Source organism: Saccostrea cucullata, unplaced genomic scaffold (genome assembly GCF_032062105.1).
Source record: "Saccostrea cucullata isolate Sc308-1 unplaced genomic scaffold, CSIRO_AGI_Scuc_v1 ctg10686, whole genome shotgun sequence".
NCBI classification, from domain to species: Eukaryota; Metazoa; Mollusca; class Bivalvia; order Ostreida; family Ostreidae; genus Saccostrea; species Saccostrea cuccullata.
In genome coordinates, this window is record NW_026924184.1 from 1 (window position 1) to 18299 (window position 18299).

Consider the following 18299-nt stretch of genomic DNA (forward strand, 5'->3'; position numbering starts at 1 on the left):
AGTTTTCAAGATAGGGGTTACATTTATAATCTAGTGTCCATCAAACACCTAATGGTACGTAACTTATATATTTGATTATGTGTTTCCTTAACATATAAAGATTTGATTTACGTAATTATTTTTATTGCAAACTTTTTACTTTATTGTATTTATGCATTCAAAATTGTAACTGAAAGATAGTAATGAGTCTGTGCGATTTCAATTGAATTGTTTACAGTACACAAATTTTCATAGAGTTCAGTTTTTTTCTTAAACGTATACTGTTGGTAAATTATCTCATATGTTATTTTCATAATTTCTGTAATTTAGAATTACAATGTACTTTGTTCGTTATAGATCAATGCCTTTATTTCCTTAATAAATGATGAAAACTTAACATCTGCCTTACTGCTCGGTTACTCCTATCGTCTACGAATGACACAAAATACGCAAACAGTCGAATGCTTTACGCCATGTGTGTCCGTTTGACTGGTGATTGCTTCTCCATAAATTATATTATATAAGCAGCTATTTTATAATTATTTTTATCTTGATTTGTCATGTATGAATTTAACGCGTGTTATGAATGTTCATTCCTTGATTAAATCTTTTTGAAATTCAAATTATAATGTTAAACTGAAGAGATTAATTTACAGTCTGACAAAATAACAAAAGTGTATCATCCAAAAGCATCAGAATCAGCGAGGGTCGAAAGGCTTTGGATTATTCTCTCAATACAGCTGTTTTAACTTTTTAATAAATTGTACATATATCAAACGTATTTGCAATTGATTATTTACTCGTTTGCTCGTATAGAAGTTGTCAATTGATTAATAATGCACTTACATCTTTTAATGTTTCGAATGGTAAGATTAAGATAATAAACAGTGATGAACCAATGAGCCTCACAAATAGCTAAATATAATACAAATATAGTGAGACCCTTCCAAATTCCAAAGGTGGTACAGTGTATCAGGTCCGAACATTAACAAAATGAATTCCTAAGGAATAGACACAGATAACAAAATTATATTGATTTGTACCAAGGTCCCAGACTGGATAGTAGTATGTTGGGAACATTAATGTCAAACAGATAGCCACTTTGCATGTTTCTTACCAACGCTTTGCTACAAAGTGGTACTGAATATGTTAATTAATATACCAAGGGTCACGAAGTTATTTTGGAATAGGTATGTATCTAAAACGAACTATAACATTGTACTTCAATAAAAGATTTTTATTGTATGAAAATTATATATATTGCGTTTTTATGAACTGTTGCATCTTCTTCTTTCAAGCAACTCTCACATTTTAAATTTAGGATTATGCCCATGCACTGTTGACCACGAATCTCTCAAAAAAAAATGTGGCTACATCAACATGTATACAATCTTCCTTGTTTGATATCTCTGTAAAATATTCCCTTGATATTGATTCACTCTTACTCATCACGTTATGTTGACACTTTCATCTGTAATTGGCGCTGCATCCGGTCACGTGACGTTATACACGAGTACAATTGGCTTTAAGATTCTATTTCTAGTCAGTAGAAATGTCTAGTGTCCCGCAACTGAGGCCGGGGTATATGACCATTCTTGAAAAAAAATCTTTACATCAAAATTTAGATCATTATACACATGTATTAATGATGTATATAGCACATAAAACAACAACAACCAAAAATCTATAGGGTAAGATATATGACATTTTTCTGATTTGGAACAGAAGCGTATTGGATAAAAAAAAAACCCTGGTAAACCTGTTGTACAAAGAGAATTTCCTTCGCTGCTGACTATAACATAACAGGTACATGTACAGAAACACTTATTATAAATTGTATCTTGTTAATAAAACTTTGTGAATGTTGTTGTAATGTTATAATTAGGAAACCATCATATCATGATTACATTAACAATGTTTCTATGATCGCTTGTCGTAATTTGGACCTTTGTTTGTGTACAATCTTCGTCCTAATCTGTTTCTTTTCCTTAAACACACTCCCTCCGGATGTTGTATAGAAAGAAGACATCGAATATCTTCTTTAGAATCGGTAAATCCTGTCATAATAGCTTTCTAGTACAACCACCTGTATCCATGCGATTGACCACAGGACTCAAGTTTTTCCTCCATTAAAAGAGCTACATCCCCTTTGTCGGATTTGTATTTACGTATGAGCAAACCCAACTTAGCTGTTGTCCTTTTAAACGTTCGTTAACGAACAAAGACTCGGTTAGTTTGCGAAAGGATCTGTGTGTAATATATTCACTAGGCCCTAGTCTTGGCCCAAAAAGCCAAAACATGATTTATAAACATGCGACATTTATTCCCGAAGCTTCTCTTACATATTTTTAGTACCCGAGCCCGACCCCAATTTAAACACATTACATTCCTCCCCTTTTACACAAAAAGATAATAAAAAATACAAAAAATGAATAAATCCTATTTGGATAAACAAAGTAATGATTAATTTTGCATTGTCATAAGAACTGCAACATGCAGCACAGTTCACCAAGGACTTCGCTCAATAAGTCCAAATTTTTAGTGGGTGTCCTCATCTTGAGTGGATAACGACGTTCCGGCACTGCATCAGTCTGATCAGGCACCTTGGTATCCTTGTTTACAGAGTCCGCAAGTTTTTATTGAGTTTCCACCATCGCAGGAGTTCCCTTGCCTGTTTTATCTGGAGACACTAAGGCCCGATCCATTCCTGGCTCCTTAAAAGAGGGTAACTCTACATCAAACGGCAGCGGTGTAAGTTCCGGCTCCAGCATCGTAGCAGACGACGATAATAAATGATCTATGTGGCAATAGCGAATGCGTTTTCCAACTCGTACAAGATAACTTAATGGTCCCAACTTTCTATGAATCACACCAGATATCCACTTCCATTTTTGTCCTGGAATAGTTGTTTTCACTTGAACTTGTTCACCCCCCTGAAATTCCCTGACTTTACACTGTCCACCATCATGTTGTTCTTTCATCTTTTGCTGTTCTCCTCCACCGACTCCCGAAGATTAGGTTTAATGCAACTCCATCGGGTTCTTAACTGGCGCTTAAGAAATAGTTCTGCAGGCGATGTACCAGTAGTGCTATGTGGAGTTATGCGATACCTTAACAAAAAGTTGGCAAGGCGCTGCTGAAGAGACCATCTATGACCATCAAAATCTTGCCTCTTTCATGCTTTTTTTTAGAATTTGTACTCCTCTTTCAGCCAACCCATTTGACTGAGGATGATAGGGCGGTACAAGTGTATGTTTAACTCCACTGTGCTTCATGAAGTCTTGAAACTCACAAGATGTAAACTTGGGCCCATTGTCACTCACTATTTCTTCGGGTATTCCAACTGAGGCAAACCATGTTCTTAACTTTTCTATGGTATTGCTGCTTGTGGTGGACTTCACCTGCATGACTTTCAGCCATTTTGAAAAACTGTCGATAATAACAAGAAAGGACTGCCCCTTATATTCTGTATAATCTATATGCACTCGTTGCCCTGGTCTAGAAGCCCAAATCCAAGGATGCAGGGGGCTTTCTTTTGGAGTGTTTCTAGTAGATGCACAAGCTGAACATCTTTCAACCATGTCTTCAATGTCCCTGTCTAAATAAGGCCACCAAAGATACCCCCTGGCTAAGGCTTTTGTGCGAGACGTTCCTAAATGTTCATCATGCAGCTCTAGCAACAAGCGACCTCTAAACTTGTCCGGAATAACCACTCGCATCCCCCACAAGAGCAATCCCTTTTCCAGTGTAAGCTCATTCCGTCTATCAAAGAAAGGCTGCAAATCAGAATCCTCTACATGAGCTGGCCAGCCGTTCAGAGTGAAATCATACACCCTCGACAGATCGGGTCTCTTCGGGTAGCTATAGCTATCTCCTGACCGGAGATGGGTAAGTACATATCCAATGAAAATACTCCTTCTTCTGTATCCTCCTGTTCTGTCTCATGTAGTGGTAATCTCGATAAGGAATCACAATAACCATGCTGTTCAGATGATTTGTACTGAATGTCCTACTGATACGCAGCCAGGATCAATGCCCAACGTTGCATTCTGGCTGCAGCTAATGGGGTAACGCCCTTTTTTGGTCCCAGAATTGACAACAACTGTTTGTGATCTGTTACCAATGTAAATTTGCGTCCAAACAAGTACTTATGGAATTTCTTTACTCCAAAAACTAAAGACAGTGCCACTTTTTATATCTGAGCTTACCGTCTCTCGGTTTCACTCAGTGTTCTGGAGGCAAAAGGTATTGGTCTCTCTGAGCCATCTTTCATTACATGCGATATTACTGCTCCAACTCCATAGGCAGATGAGTCGCACGATAATCGGAAAGGTTTCTTGGAGTCATAAAACACTAAAAGTTTACTCTCAGTGATCATCTTTTTTCAAACATTAAAACTCTTCTCACAGTCAGCCGTCTAATTCCATGGTTCATGCTTCTTTAACAACTTGTGGAGTGGGTTTAACTCGGTACTTAAGTTTGGCAGAAAAGCACCATAGTAATTCAACAACCCAAGAAAAGCTTTTAACTCCTTTACTCCAGTAGGTCTAGGTGCATCATTTATGGCCTTAACCTTTTCTTCTGTTGGGTGCACTCCATTGTGATCTAGCAGGAACCCCATATAAACCACTTGGTCTGCAAAAAACTCACACTTCTCTGCTTTCAATTTAATGTTATGATTTCGCAAACGTCGAAATACTTCTCGAAGCGTATTCAGGTGAGTAGTGTCATTCGCCACTGTAATGAGAATGTCATCTATTCGACATACCACATGATCTAATCCCTAAAGGACTTGGTCCATAACTGACTGAAATATTGCGCTTGTAGAACTAAATCAATAAGATAGCCGGGCATATCGAAAGAGTCCAAGGTGAGTATTAATGGTTAGACATTCTTGAGATTCTCTGTCCAATTCTAGCAGAGAATAAGCTTGACTTAGATCCAATTTTGTAATTTTTTTCCACCTGCTAAGCTGGCAAACATGTCATCTGTGTTGGGCAGTGGATACTGCTCCTTACTGAAAACCCGATTAACTGTCATCTTATAGTCTCCACAAATCCTCACTGACTGGTCTGCCTTTGGAACCACCACTACAGGTGCAGCCCAGGAGCTATTTTTTACTTTCTGAAGAACACCTCGCTCAACTAGTTTTCTCAGTTCCATTCCTACTTGTTCTTTAATAGCATAGGGTACTGTGCGTGCTTTGCAAAATATTGGATATTCGTCATCCTTCAACCTTATCTGTGCTTTAAAATCCTTTATTGGTTCTGTGCTTGGCAGGAATAGGTCACTTTACTCTCTCCTTAGGGTCTCCATTTCATTCATACTGACTGCAAAGACTTCTTGCCAGTTAAGTTTTATTTTTGACAGCCAGTCCCTCCCCAATAAACTTGGTCACTGTCCTTGGGCAACTAGCAATGGTAGCTCAACGAACTCTTGATCCCGGTACTTTACAGGAACATGACACACTCCCAGCAGCCCGATTTCATCTCCCGTATATGAACGAAGTACAGTATCTGTTTTTGTGAGCTTGAAATGCTCCAAATGTCTCTGGTAAACTGCCTCGCATACAATGGTACGAACACTCCCGGTGTCAATTAAAAATTCTACCTCTTCATCTCCCACTGTTATGTTCACCGTCAACTTCCTTCTGCTATGGTCTTTTTCACTGGTACAGAAAATAGAACAAATGCTGTCTGATGAATCTGATGTCTCATCATCTGGCTTAGCCACAAACAGTGTTGATTTTTCTGATTTTTTTTTCATGTGACACTTCTTTGCTATATGGCCAATTTTCTGACACTTGAAACACTTGCTGTCTTTGAATTTACACTCCTTCGGGTTATGGTTATTCCCAAATCGGTAACATTCCTCCGAATATTGTCATTGAAATTTCTTTCGGTTCTCAGATTTCCTCCCTGAATATTTTGTTTCCACACTGTGTATTCCTGGTTCAGGAGTCAAAAATGCCAAGGTGTCTTTTTCAACCGTTTCCATGGCATACGCAATCTTGACCGCTTTATCGAAATCCAGATCCGTCTCTGATACCAACTTTTTCTGTATTGCTTATGACCGTAACCCACAAACCAGTCGATCACTAAGTGTTTCAGGCAGAAATTCTCCAAACTCACAATGTGTAGATAGCCTCTTTAACTCAATTACATACGAGTAAACAGTTTCACCCTCCTTCTGGTTTCTCTTATTGAATTTAAATCTTTCAGAAATAACTAACGGTTTGGGCATGTAATACCCCCGCAACATTTGCACTAAATCTTTGTACTCTTTTCTTTCGGCAGGGTCGGTTGCACTAAATTTTTCAAAACTCCATAAGTCGTTGGACCAATAATCAACAAAAATACAGCTACTTTCTTTTGGTCCTTAACTTCATTTGCCGCGAAAAAATGTTCAAGTCTCTCCACATAATTCGCGAAGCTTTCTGTGCTTTCATTAAACTCACCGATTTTTTCTATGTGGGTCATGTTGATTCTTCGATAAAGAGAATTCAAGCGTTCCGAATTCTCGTCGTCAATGTATTCAATAGGCCCTAGTCTTGGCCCAAAAAGTCAAAACATGATTTATAAACATGCGACATTTATTCCCGAAGCTTCTCTTCCATATTTTTAGTGCCCCGAGCCCGACCCCAATTTAAACACATTACACTGTGCAATTTCCAAAAAAGTGAAACCCATCTTGAAATAGAAATTGTACAAACGATTTTCAATATTGTACAAAAGATTTTAACAATTCGTACGAATGATTTCCTAAATCGTTTAAATGATTTATAAAAATCAAATAAACGATTTTAAAAATCGAACAAACGATTTTAAAAATAGTACAAACGATATGAAAGATAGAATAAACGATTTCCTAAATCGTTTTAAAAATTCGTACAAATTATTTTCTAAATCGTTTGAACCACTTTACTTAATCGTTCAAACAATATAGAAAATCGTTTAAACAACTTTCTTAATCGTACAAACGATTTGTAAAATCGTACAAACGATATTAAAAATCGCACAAACGATTTTCTAAATCGTTCAAACGATTTTTGAATCGTTCAAACGATTTTTGAATCGTTCAAAAGATTTTTGAATCGTTCAAACCATTTTATAAATCGTACAAACGATTTTCGAAATCGTTCAAACGATTTAAAAAAATCATAGAAACGATTTTTATTTATTTTTCTACATTGTCAATATGGCACGAATACGCCGTCGTAATAAACATGGTACTGCAAGGCAAGATATAACCTTCTTTGTTAATAAATGTAAGGTTAAGTCTTGCGTTCCAAAAATTACTCAAAATACCTTTACTCAAAATCTTTTTATTCAAACGTTGATAAAAGGTTGAATAATTCGACGTTTTCCTTCAAACATTTCAGTCAATTATCAAATAACATATTCTCCATTTAAAGGTTATGTGATAAACATATAAAGAAATGGAAATTATCCTATTGCTAAAAATAGTGATATTGATTTGTCATTGATTTCCAAAAATATAGTACAGGTAAAGGGATGATAAGCAAAATACAAACCGAAAGTAGAATTTTTGTTGGGCGTTTTTTCATTTAAAAAAGATATTTGTTGGGACTTTTAGGAAACAGGTACCGGTAGGTGATGTTTTAATACATATATAAAAGGCTCTTTTATTACTATGTAAAAAGACTCAATCTTCTATTGACAAACACAAAGATGAAATAAGTTTTTTTCCACCTCGGTGCATGCATGTATCCCTTTAAAAGTACTGTTCGTTATCTCCAAATAATGTATGTATCACTTAATGCCATTTACCACCATTATACCCTGCCCTTCAATCTACGTGCCTCATTTTCTCAAATACTATTATTGTGCTCATTGTTTTTTATCACTACGGATCATTGAGTATTTACAAAATTAAAGATTAGGTATATCTATTTTATAATATTTTATTCTCATTTAATATAAAATGTTATCAGGTTTATTTATCAGAGTAATGTTTTTGCTCATGTGACAAAGCTCTCCTCATATTGATAACATTTGATTTTTGATCACTTTGCACAAAAAATAAAAAAAAAATTGATACAATATAGATAAAACAAAACTCCAGATAAAATGAAGCTGACTCTCTCCATAAATTAAATAAAATAAACAGAAAAAACTTTAAGCATGAAGTCATTTATTTTTCAGACGTGTGCTTTTTGACTCTCATAATATATCGAGATGTATCACATACCTCGCCTGTCAGAAGTGATATACGTGGGACTTTGTTATGAAGTAGGGACTCCTACAGAGGTAAGGATGAGGAGAGGAGTGACGGAAATCATGGAGGCAGTGAAGAGACCTGTGTATATTATGAGAGGATTAGATCGAATAATGAGCGGGAGTCAACGTGAGGGATTCAAACTGAGGACTTCTGATTTTGATCTGATGTTATGGCCTCCAGACCACAAGGTGATATGTGATCCCTCCCAGATCAGTCTCTACCGTATTCCACAACACACTGTGATTCTGATGGAATGTGATGATCTACCACCGGGATTTACCAGACTTAAGCTGATGAGTCAATCAAATGACACAGTAACCAATTCCTCCTGTGTAGTCATGGGTAATAATATTTACATTTCAAGTACATTATTAAGAGATAACAATTTACGATTCTTAAAAACCTCGAATTTTCCTCCTGCTGTTCCTCATGGACCTTGTTCTACCTTTATCGTACTCCAACATGCTGAGACTGACTATGCATTATGTTTCCAATCACATCACTGGCCTACGTCAGCACTACCATGGATACAGAGATGTCGTGAACGGGGCTGGCCAGATCAGAATGTTGTATCAGATATATTAAGCGGAGGATTTCATGTTGTTCCGATCGGAAGCAAACCTGAAAACGAACTAGAATGGAGAATCTCATTCTCTCAAGCAGAGAAAAAAATTGTTCATTCAATGAATCATTGTCAGTTTTTGTGTTATGGTCTCTTCAAATTTTTTCTGAAAGAAGTTATTAATTGTCAGCCTAATACATCTGTTCTGTGCTCATACTTCATAAAAACTATTGTATTCTGGGTCATACAGAAAAATACTTCCTTGTCTTGGACACCAGATAACTTATTGTTATGTTTCTGGGAAAGCTTTAAATTGCTGATATACATGGTATATACTGGGGAATGTCCAAACTTTTTTATTCCACAAAACAACATGTTTAGAGTGAAAGTCACTGGTTCTGTGCAAACCTCACTGTTCAGTCAGTTATATGATTTGTATTGTAAAGGTATATCATGTCTACTATTGAGTGAAACAATTCGACCTTGTCTCAGTATTGCTATATTGAACAGAACAAGTAGAATCCCTACCCACGAGAACAGTATTTTATCAACTACTCAATTGGATATAAGCTTATTTAGAGAATTATATGCATTAAATCAAGAAGTTAAAAGTACTGAGGATTTTGCAGTTTACATGAGGCAGATAGAAAGTTTAATTAGGAAAAGGCTTACATCGTATGAGACAGTCTCTTTACAATGCATCACATCAAATGTGCTAAGGAATATTGCAATGTACTTAGAGCGTTTAATGTATCAAAATGAAACTCGGAATAAGGTTTTCTATAAGGTAAAAGTATATACATTGCTAAAACAGTCTTGTAAGTTTGGATCTTTATCTGACATTCTGTATCTTGCTATGTACGTTTACAGAAAACGAAGTTATGATGATTCACTCAGTTGTTTACATAAAGCACATGACAGGATGTCATTGCCATATATTGTGTATGACGTTCATGTTAATGTAGAAATGTACAGACACTACATGGAAAGAAATACCCCGGGAACTAAGATGAGGAGAGCTGTAGTGAGAGATATTAAGCTATATTGTTTGTACACTTACATAGATGAACTTGCGTTAGAGCAGAAGATCAGTAAGAATCATGGCATACCTTTATTACAAATCCCACCTCTAGTGATGTTACACATGTTGTTTATACTGAATCACCACAGACTTGGTGACACAGTCAGGTCACAACAATCTCTACGTGATTTACAGACTCTGCTCTATGACGACGGGGATTATGTACCGAATCCCCTCAGAGATATTTCATTGCAAATGCTGGGAATCTGCCAACAAATATGTGGGGACTATATGGAATCTCTCCAGTCCTATCGATATTCTTTACAACAAATTCCAACTCAAAAGCTTCAGGAAGCAACACTGTTTAGAATAAATACTATTCCAATTTAACAATCTGACGTTGTTTTTGGAATAAATGAGTTTGCTTACATTTAAAACATTTTGTAGGACACTCTTTTATATGATTTAATGATGTATTTAATGTTTTCGAATAGGTTTATTTGTTATACCTGTATATGTAGGCCTATGTTTTCTTTTAAATTATACTACTAATAGTGTACATATTTCTTTTCAGATAATTGAGATATTTACTTTTTTCTTTAAGAAATATTGTAAGGACCTGTCAGATGTCTATAATTTAAGTTGTTGTACTATGTAATAGTTATTGGGTGGGTGGACTTTAACTTTTACTTGTAATGATATTACACGTGTGTCAAAACGTTGTGAAAACATTGGCCGAGAATGTTAGATTTTGTATTTATTTTTACTTGCCATGAATTAATTACCTTTCATCTTAAATCTGTATGTATCTTGATTTAACAGTCATTATCTTAGCAGTTCTACATGTATGGTTAAGCTGTTATACTTTAAATCATCTGCTGTCATGCCACTTGTTTACATTCTGTCTGCAATCATTATATTGGCGCATGCTATGTACACAGTTTTGTATTTTACCAAACTTGTTATTCCTGCTATATCACAGGCATAATTACTTGCTATTTATTATGTTAAATATTATTGTGGGTTCTACTATTCATTTTAACCATTATTATTCCTTATTACATGTGTCTTCTACTTGCATTATATTCTTATCCACCCGCCATATCGTCTGCATACTCAGCAAGTTTATTTATGTGAAATTTATAAGTTTCAGAGATAAATCGTTTACTTACTTATTATAGACACATCTTTTGTTATCCATATTTATTGATTATTTTGTCTTTTCTCATGTTAGTTCCTGGGTTTGTTTATAATCCATCTTGTACGACAATTTTGTCCTACAGTTCGACACGATTTTCATTTTGTATGATGTCGTACATTGTCGTGATTGGTGGAACATCGCCGTACGCATTTTTATTGGTTGAATCTAGTCATGTGACCCTTTTCCGAGGGTAATATATAGGGGCCGATTTCATTATGTAAACAGATAATTTGCTGAGTTGTCAGGCGCGTATATTTCAAAGAGACAAATCCTAGATCCGCCCATATTTTTACCGTAGCCTCTATACAGCATTACAATTGTGATTTAAGGTGAGAAAATGATCAACAATTATCTCCTAACACACTGGACACTTAGATAATTGTAATTAACTGTGGGGATAATCCTTGTATATCCATTGTACCCCCTTTTTTTATAGTAGCCTGTCCGGTTTACGCCACCAAAGTTTATTATTGTACCTCTTGAAATGAGAACTGATTTATGATTAATAAATATTGTTGAGACCAAGAAGAATCTTATGTTTCTCTACAGCCAGAGGAACAAGGATTTTAGTACAGGAGTACTACCAGTATTTATTTTGTAGCGTCCCTGACTTAAGCTTGGCCATTCCCAGGGAGCTTACAATATAACGAATTTGTTAAAACACACATATCATCATTTAAACTTTTCTCCAATAAAAATGCTTTCCTTTAATTTGTATTTCTTCTCCAATTCATGTGTGAAGCAAATTTGAATTCTTTTTCCCATGTCCTAAGTTGAAATCTTAATGTTATCTTACTGAAATGTAATGCAAATAGATAGCAATTTGTGCATTTTTTTTTAATTTTTAATATCAATTCTCTGTAATTATCAAAATTGATTGGCCACACATAGAAAAACATTTTGATTTTTTTATAATAATTTTAAACAACTATGTCATTAATTGTAAAATCTAAAGTGGGTTTATGAAATAGACCCTTGGTTGCCATAGAAACGGGGTGCAATTCCTCAATTTCGTCAATTTTGAAAAACATGCACTTATCAGGAAAAACTGTGTCCAGAAATGAAAAGGGATAACTTAATATGTTCTCATTATTTAAATTTAATACTACAGATTATAGTAATTATATCTGTAGTTTTAATTTAATCTCTCAATAGTAAATGGCCATTTTACATATTATAACATATCAGATATGTGCTTGGTTTAGTGGAGTTTTTGGAGGCTTAAAACAAAAAAGGCACACTGATTAGAAATTTAGTAATAATTAATTATGAAAGGCTGATATTTGATTATATCAAAATATGTAAATTATTGGTGGGAGATTCAAAGATGTAAAAGAAATTCAAGGGTAAAGATTACTTTTTTTTCTACATTTTGAAGCATTTTTTGCGTCATAATAACTTCCCTTGAACTACTCTCTAACGTTTAGAGGTACAATGTGTATGAACATGAACATTTTCTGGCGAAAGTCGGAAAGATCTCATCAAAGTTTTTACAGTCTGGAAGAAGAAAAGAAGGCTAGACATCTTAAACAATGAAGACAGCAGGTAAATTTATGTATATACTGAGCATTACAAAAATACCAAGATTAACCAATGCATATTTTCTTAATTTTATTTGCCTTACAATACACAGTTGTTTTACCGGTAACGTTATTGGTCAGTGGTGATTCCTTATCAAATCAAGCGAACTATCCCTTTTGACAGTTTGATTTTTTGACTAATGAATTAATAATTATTATTAATAAAATGAATTTAAAGCATATAAACATTACTTGCTGATACAGCTGAACTCCCCCCCCCCCCGAAATATAAATGTCTATATTGAGATTGTATACAATCTGTGCCATTCCGTGGGTTTACTTTTTATGATGTGCTGAGAGAGACTTTTAAGTGAACATTATTTATCTTTATAAATAAAGAATAAGCATAAAGTAGCTAAGTTTTTTTTAATAGTTTTCTATATATCAGCAAAATATGATCATGTCATGTTCATAAGCAGAAAATAGAAAAACAGCATGTTTGTTTTGATATCATCGTTTTATTTAATAGCTTTTATCATTTAAACGTTAAATTTATCATATATATCCAAAACAGTACTATATGTATTGACAAAATAGATCTAGGTTAAGAATGCACTGGATATATTTATCGAGTTATTTTTGTTTATATAGACACTTTCATTCGTCTGTGAAGTACCGGTACTGTATACAGTGTAATCTATAGTTCAATTTTGTGTGAATAATAATAATCTTTTCAAATAGCAAACAGTAGAAAATATATATGTACACTGTCACATATGTATTAGTGTTAAAACAAAATTTAACTAGAAGTACTGTGAGCAATGAGCTCACTTAATGATACCCCCTGCCTCCCATATGGTTTTAACTAATGACAAAGTCCATGTTTTACTGTGGCCGGGAAACCCAAAATATGTGTCGGATCAAAAAGTGAAATAGGAGGTGCGCAATGGCAATATATATATATATATATATATATATATATATATATATATATATATATATAAAGCACATTTTACAACAACTCTTAAACTAACATAACTGCCCTAAGTGAAGAAATATTAATATAGAAAGCACAAAGAAATTCACTTTTACATGGATACCCACTTCCGCCCCAGCCCGGGGTTGAACTCTCGACCTTCGGAATCTGTCTCCTAGCAGTGCAGGAACAGCGCACTAGACCGCTCGGCTATCTAGGCAAGTCATAAAACTTGCTTTCGATGCCGCTGGAATTCTCGCGGCGCTGTCCTACACTACACGGTCATTGAGAATAGAAGTGAGATACAGTTATTTGGACATTAGTTTTAACAGAGGATTGTTACCAATACATGTTGTAATGAAATTAATTATTATTTATAAAGCACATTTTACAACAACTCTTAAACTAACATAACTGCCCTAAGTGAAGAAATATTAATATAGAAAGCACAAAGAAATTCACTTTTACATGGATACCCACTTCCGCCCCAGCCCGGGGTTGAACTCTCGACCTTCGGAATCTGTTCTCCTAGCAGTGCAGGAACAGCGCACTAGACCGCTCGGCTATCTAGGCAAGTCATAAAACTTGCTTTCGATGCCGACAGCGCCGCGAGAATTCCATCGGCATCGAAAGCAAGTTTTATGACTTGCCTAGATAGCCGAGCGGTCTAGTGCGCTGTTCCTGCACTGCTAGGAGACAGATTCCGAAGGTCGAGAGTTCAACCCCGGGCTGGGGCGGAAGTGGGTATCCATGTAAAAGTGAATTTCTTTGTGCTTTCTATATTAATATTTCTTCACTTAGGGCAGTTATGTTAGTTTAAGAGTTGTTGTAAAATGTGCTTTATAAATAATAATTAATTTCATTACAACATGTATTGATAACAATCCTCTGTTAAAACTAATGTCCAAATAACTGTATCTCACTTCTATTCTCAATGACCGTGTAGTGTAGGACAGCGCCGCGAGAATTCCATCGGCATCGAAAGCAAGTTTTATGACTTGCCTAGATAGCCGAGCGGTCTAGTGCGCTGTTCCTGCACTGCTAGGAGACAGATTCCGAAGGTCGTGAGTTCAACCCCGGGCTGGGGCGGAAGTGGGTATCCATGTAAAAGTGAATTTCTTTGTGCTTTCTATATATATATATATATATATATATATATATATATATATATATATGTAATAAAGATTCGGTGAAAGGTTCATTAAATTTCAATCAGTGGTATAAGAGGAGTTGTTGATAATAAGAGATGGGTACCCTAAAGTGTAACAGACGGACGGAAGTACAGACAGCTGGATGTACAGCTAGACGGACATACCGATTACAGTATACCCTCCCATTTTTTAAGCAGAGGGTATAATAAAACTATATACATGCACATGTAGAATATTCACCTCTGATTTATAATGATATTTGTTTTATACACACTGACCATCATGTTTTGTAATATTCTAAACAAATTATTTGATACTCAGGCAAATATTCACTACTGGTAAGATGACCACACACATGAACATGTCTGTGTATGAATAACATGAATTTTCCTTTTGATCATGTTCCTAGGAAAATAATATTTTCATAATTTTTTCATCAAAGGATTTACCATATGAGATGAATAAAGAAAAAGTAAGACCAGTAAACCAAAACAGGACCAAATAGGCCATGACTGAAGTTCAAGTGCATTCTGCAAGAAAGTGGACAGTCTAGATTTTGTTCTTTTCAAGGTAACCATTCTTAAAATATGAAAGTAAATTAAGGGTAGATGATAAAAACAAAAAATGGATGCCTGGATTTGTATATATTTTTTGGCATAATTTAGTTGCAAATGATGCTATTAATAAATTTCAAGAATATTAAGAAATTGTAAACCTTCTGTGATGTTCAAAAGTCTGCCCTCCTGAAACTATCCTTATTAATCTATACAAATTTTTTTCACTTCAAATTTCATTTTCATGCAAAATTTGAATTAAAAATTAAGAAATACTCGGAGAAAGTTATTAAATTTACTGATTTAAACATGACCCAAGTTGTTTTTTTTTATTATTTTACAAAGTTTGTTTTGATAATATGTACTGAAATTGTTAAAAAATATTTCAGTTTATCTAAATTCAAACCTTGCTTATTTCTTCTTTTTTTTTTTAACAAAATTTAATACCTGTCCAGTAACAGAACAATTCTTATACTACATGTAGAATAAAGAAAACAACTTTCTAAAGGATTACATACACATTTAATTAGCTTGAAATCGGTGTATATTGGAAAGTGCAGGAATTATTTACCATTGCAGGTTCAGAAGGGATGCCATATTTCAGGTTTGAAACCAGGCAAGTGAAAGCTGAATTCCAACCAAATTCAACATACTTGTACCCACTTGTACCCACTGTCTTCAAGATATCAGTGTTTGAGATGTCAAAGTTCAAACATAATAGGAACATGTTTATCATACTATGTGATGGCATCCTCAAATCTTATGCTGTATAACAATATGTTTTAGAACTTATCAAGTTTTATCCTGTACCTTGCCAAAAAACTCAACTCAGCATAATTCTCATTAACTAATTATCAGTGTTACTTGCGTATGTCAATGTAGGTCATTACCGGTACTTGCCTGACCAGCAAAAACTCTACAGTGGAAAATCCAGAGACAAGATTTTCAAAGCAGCAGAAACTATGGCTGTCACGGGTACCCGAAATGACCCGGAACCGCGGAACAATTAATTCGGGTCGGGTACGGTTCCCGTTATTCCGGAATTCGGTCCGGTTCCGATTTGTACAATAGAGTAGGTTTTACTATAAAAATGGTGTCAAAAACGAGAGATTTGTTAGTACATTGCCAGTATAAGGTGATTTAAATAATTTGGTACAATTGTTTTCTAGTCAGGAAGCTACTTTAAACTAGTTATTATGTTGCTATTTCTAAGATTAAATGAAAATATTTTTGTTGTTGTTGAAAATAATAGAAATCATAAGCTTTTATTCCATTACCTACCCGAACCGAAAAACCTGAAACCGAACCTAAAAAAATCAGAACCGACCCAACCCGAAAAATTTTGGAACCGTGACAGCCCTAGCAGAAACAGTAAAATTTGTCACGTAAATCTAATGATAAGTACCGTAGTTGAGAATACATGTACTCTAAATGTTGCATATATAAAAAATAAAAAAAAACGAAAAGTTCTTTTGTTTTCAGAATTTATATTTACATGTGAAAAAAGGAGATTGATATAGTTGGTGTGATGAGATGTTTGCAGGAACCTAGTAAAATGAAAGGAAGAACTTCCTTAAAATGATACTTGTGGGGGACAGTGTCTCATGGGGGGGGGGGGGGGGCATTTTTTCAACTGACTTTACAGAATACAAAAGTTCAATTGCAAACCTAATTATTAATTATATGCCAAACACTATGTATAAAGTTTTCCATTGTTTGATATTTATGTTTAAATCCAAGATAACTTACCCAAGAGGATGTGATTTCTTTTAAACCAATGTAATTTTTCTCAAGTTTAAAGCCGTGTTTCATAAGTTTTAAAAGAAACTAGAACTGTCCAAACGGGACAAAATACCCCCCACTGGGTTTTCCAAAAGTAAGTTTTTCCATTAGAAAGATATGTATCAAACATGAATTATGAAATTTTTCTTCTAGTGACCTTGAAGTTCCCCAAATGACATTGGGTCAAAGTCATGACACACCCTTGGGTCATGAGCAATCTTTGTGTGAAAGGAGAACCTACCAAGTTTATCCATAAGAAAGATATGCACCGGACACGAATTATGAAATTTTTCTTCCAGTAACCTTGAAGTTCACCAAATGACCTTTGTTCGAAGTCATGAGACACTCTTTGGTCATGGGCAATCTTTGTGTGAAATGAGAACCTACCAAGTTTATCCATTAGAAAGATATGGACCGGACACGATTGCACAGACAGACGGACAGACAGACGAACAAGGTGATTCCTATATACCCTCCTAAACTTCGTTTGCGGGGGGTATAAAATCAGAAGGGGGAATAAGTTTTTGACTTCGTTCAAAGTGTGTGTGGTTTGCAGTTGCCCATGAATTTAATAAATAAGTATACAAAGTAACAAGCTGAAATGAGTAAAATATTATGAATGTCCTGCTTGTTTTAGTTTCATCTCAGAATTTTTCAAGTTTGTCCAAATCTTTAAAAAGGAAAAGCCACAAGGTTTTGCAATTTTTTGACACAGCATTTCAAAATGCATTATATTTTTGCAATATCATAAAGATGCAAATTTAAAATGCCAAAAAATTTAGTTCACATTCATATTTAATTCATTACACAGGTTTTATAAAAGAGTAAAGAAGTGTAGTTTTGGGAATATTGTTAAACGCAGCCATTTTGTTAAAAATCTGGTATTCCTGTCTCCATGGTAACAAATCTTGCATTCCTGTTTTCATAGTAACAGAGAATGGATATTGAAAATTTTATTTCATATTTGTTTAAATCTAAAGGGATAGTTTCAGGAAACTTGAAACATGCCCTTGTTAGTCTATATGTACTTCAAAATTGTCAATTTTACGGAAAGGGGGGGGGGGGCATTTTGTGCAGGTGTTCACAGTTCTATATATGAACAGATTTACATGTTTTAATGCTCTTGGAAATGGGATGTGAATATTTTTACATGACACTTCTCCTAGATATGGACTAATTTTACTGTAAATGACACCAAAACAGGTAGAAAGGAACATTTCTTTTTCTATATGAACTTAATGAAATGTGCATATGTTCCTTGAAATACGGAAATTTTGCAAATTTTAGGGCAATTTTTCATCAGCTTTTTAAA

The 18299-nt window shown here is 34.8% G+C and overlaps 2 protein-coding genes and 1 long non-coding RNA gene across 3 annotated transcripts; 2 read left to right on the plus strand and 1 right to left on the minus strand.

Annotated features, from left to right (window-relative positions):
* Positions 1–3137: 3137 nt before the first annotated feature.
* Positions 3138–4357, minus strand: LOC134265924 (uncharacterized protein K02A2.6-like). The gene is made up of 2 exons (XM_062748135.1): positions 4188–4357; positions 3138–3741 (listed from the first exon to the last, which is right to left on the minus strand). Exons 1-2 carry the CDS (start codon positions 4355–4357, stop codon positions 3138–3140), a joined length of 774 nt encoding a protein of 257 aa, XP_062604119.1.
* A 3142-nt stretch (positions 4358–7499) lies between these two features.
* Positions 7500–10193, plus strand: LOC134265925 (uncharacterized). The gene is made up of 2 exons (XM_062748136.1): positions 7500–7588; positions 8145–10193. The coding sequence occupies exon 2, from the start codon at positions 8178–8180 to the stop codon at positions 10191–10193; it is 2016 nt and encodes a 671-aa protein (XP_062604120.1). The 5' UTR covers positions 7500–7588; positions 8145–8177.
* Positions 10194–12486: 2293 nt separating this feature from the next.
* LOC134265923 (uncharacterized) lies at positions 12487–15863 on the plus strand. The gene is made up of 3 exons (XR_009991862.1): positions 12487–12549; positions 15094–15221; positions 15785–15863. It is a non-coding gene; the product is annotated as an uncharacterized LOC134265923 (long non-coding RNA).
* The last annotated feature ends 2436 nt before the right edge of the window (positions 15864–18299 follow it).

Bases quoted from the DNA above. Each gene is read 5' to 3' on its own strand.
- LOC134265924 (XM_062748135.1), bottom strand. From the start codon at position 4,357: ATGATCACTGAGAGTAAACTTTTAGTGTTTTATGACTCCAAGAAACCT. The intron at 3,742-4,187 runs GTAAGCTCAGAT...TTTCTTTGATAG, and splicing joins CTGAGTGAAACCGAGAGACG to ACGGAATGAGCTTACACTGG.
- LOC134265925 (XM_062748136.1), top strand. From the start codon at position 8,178: ATGTATCACATACCTCGCCTGTCAGAAGTGATATACGTGGGACTTTGT.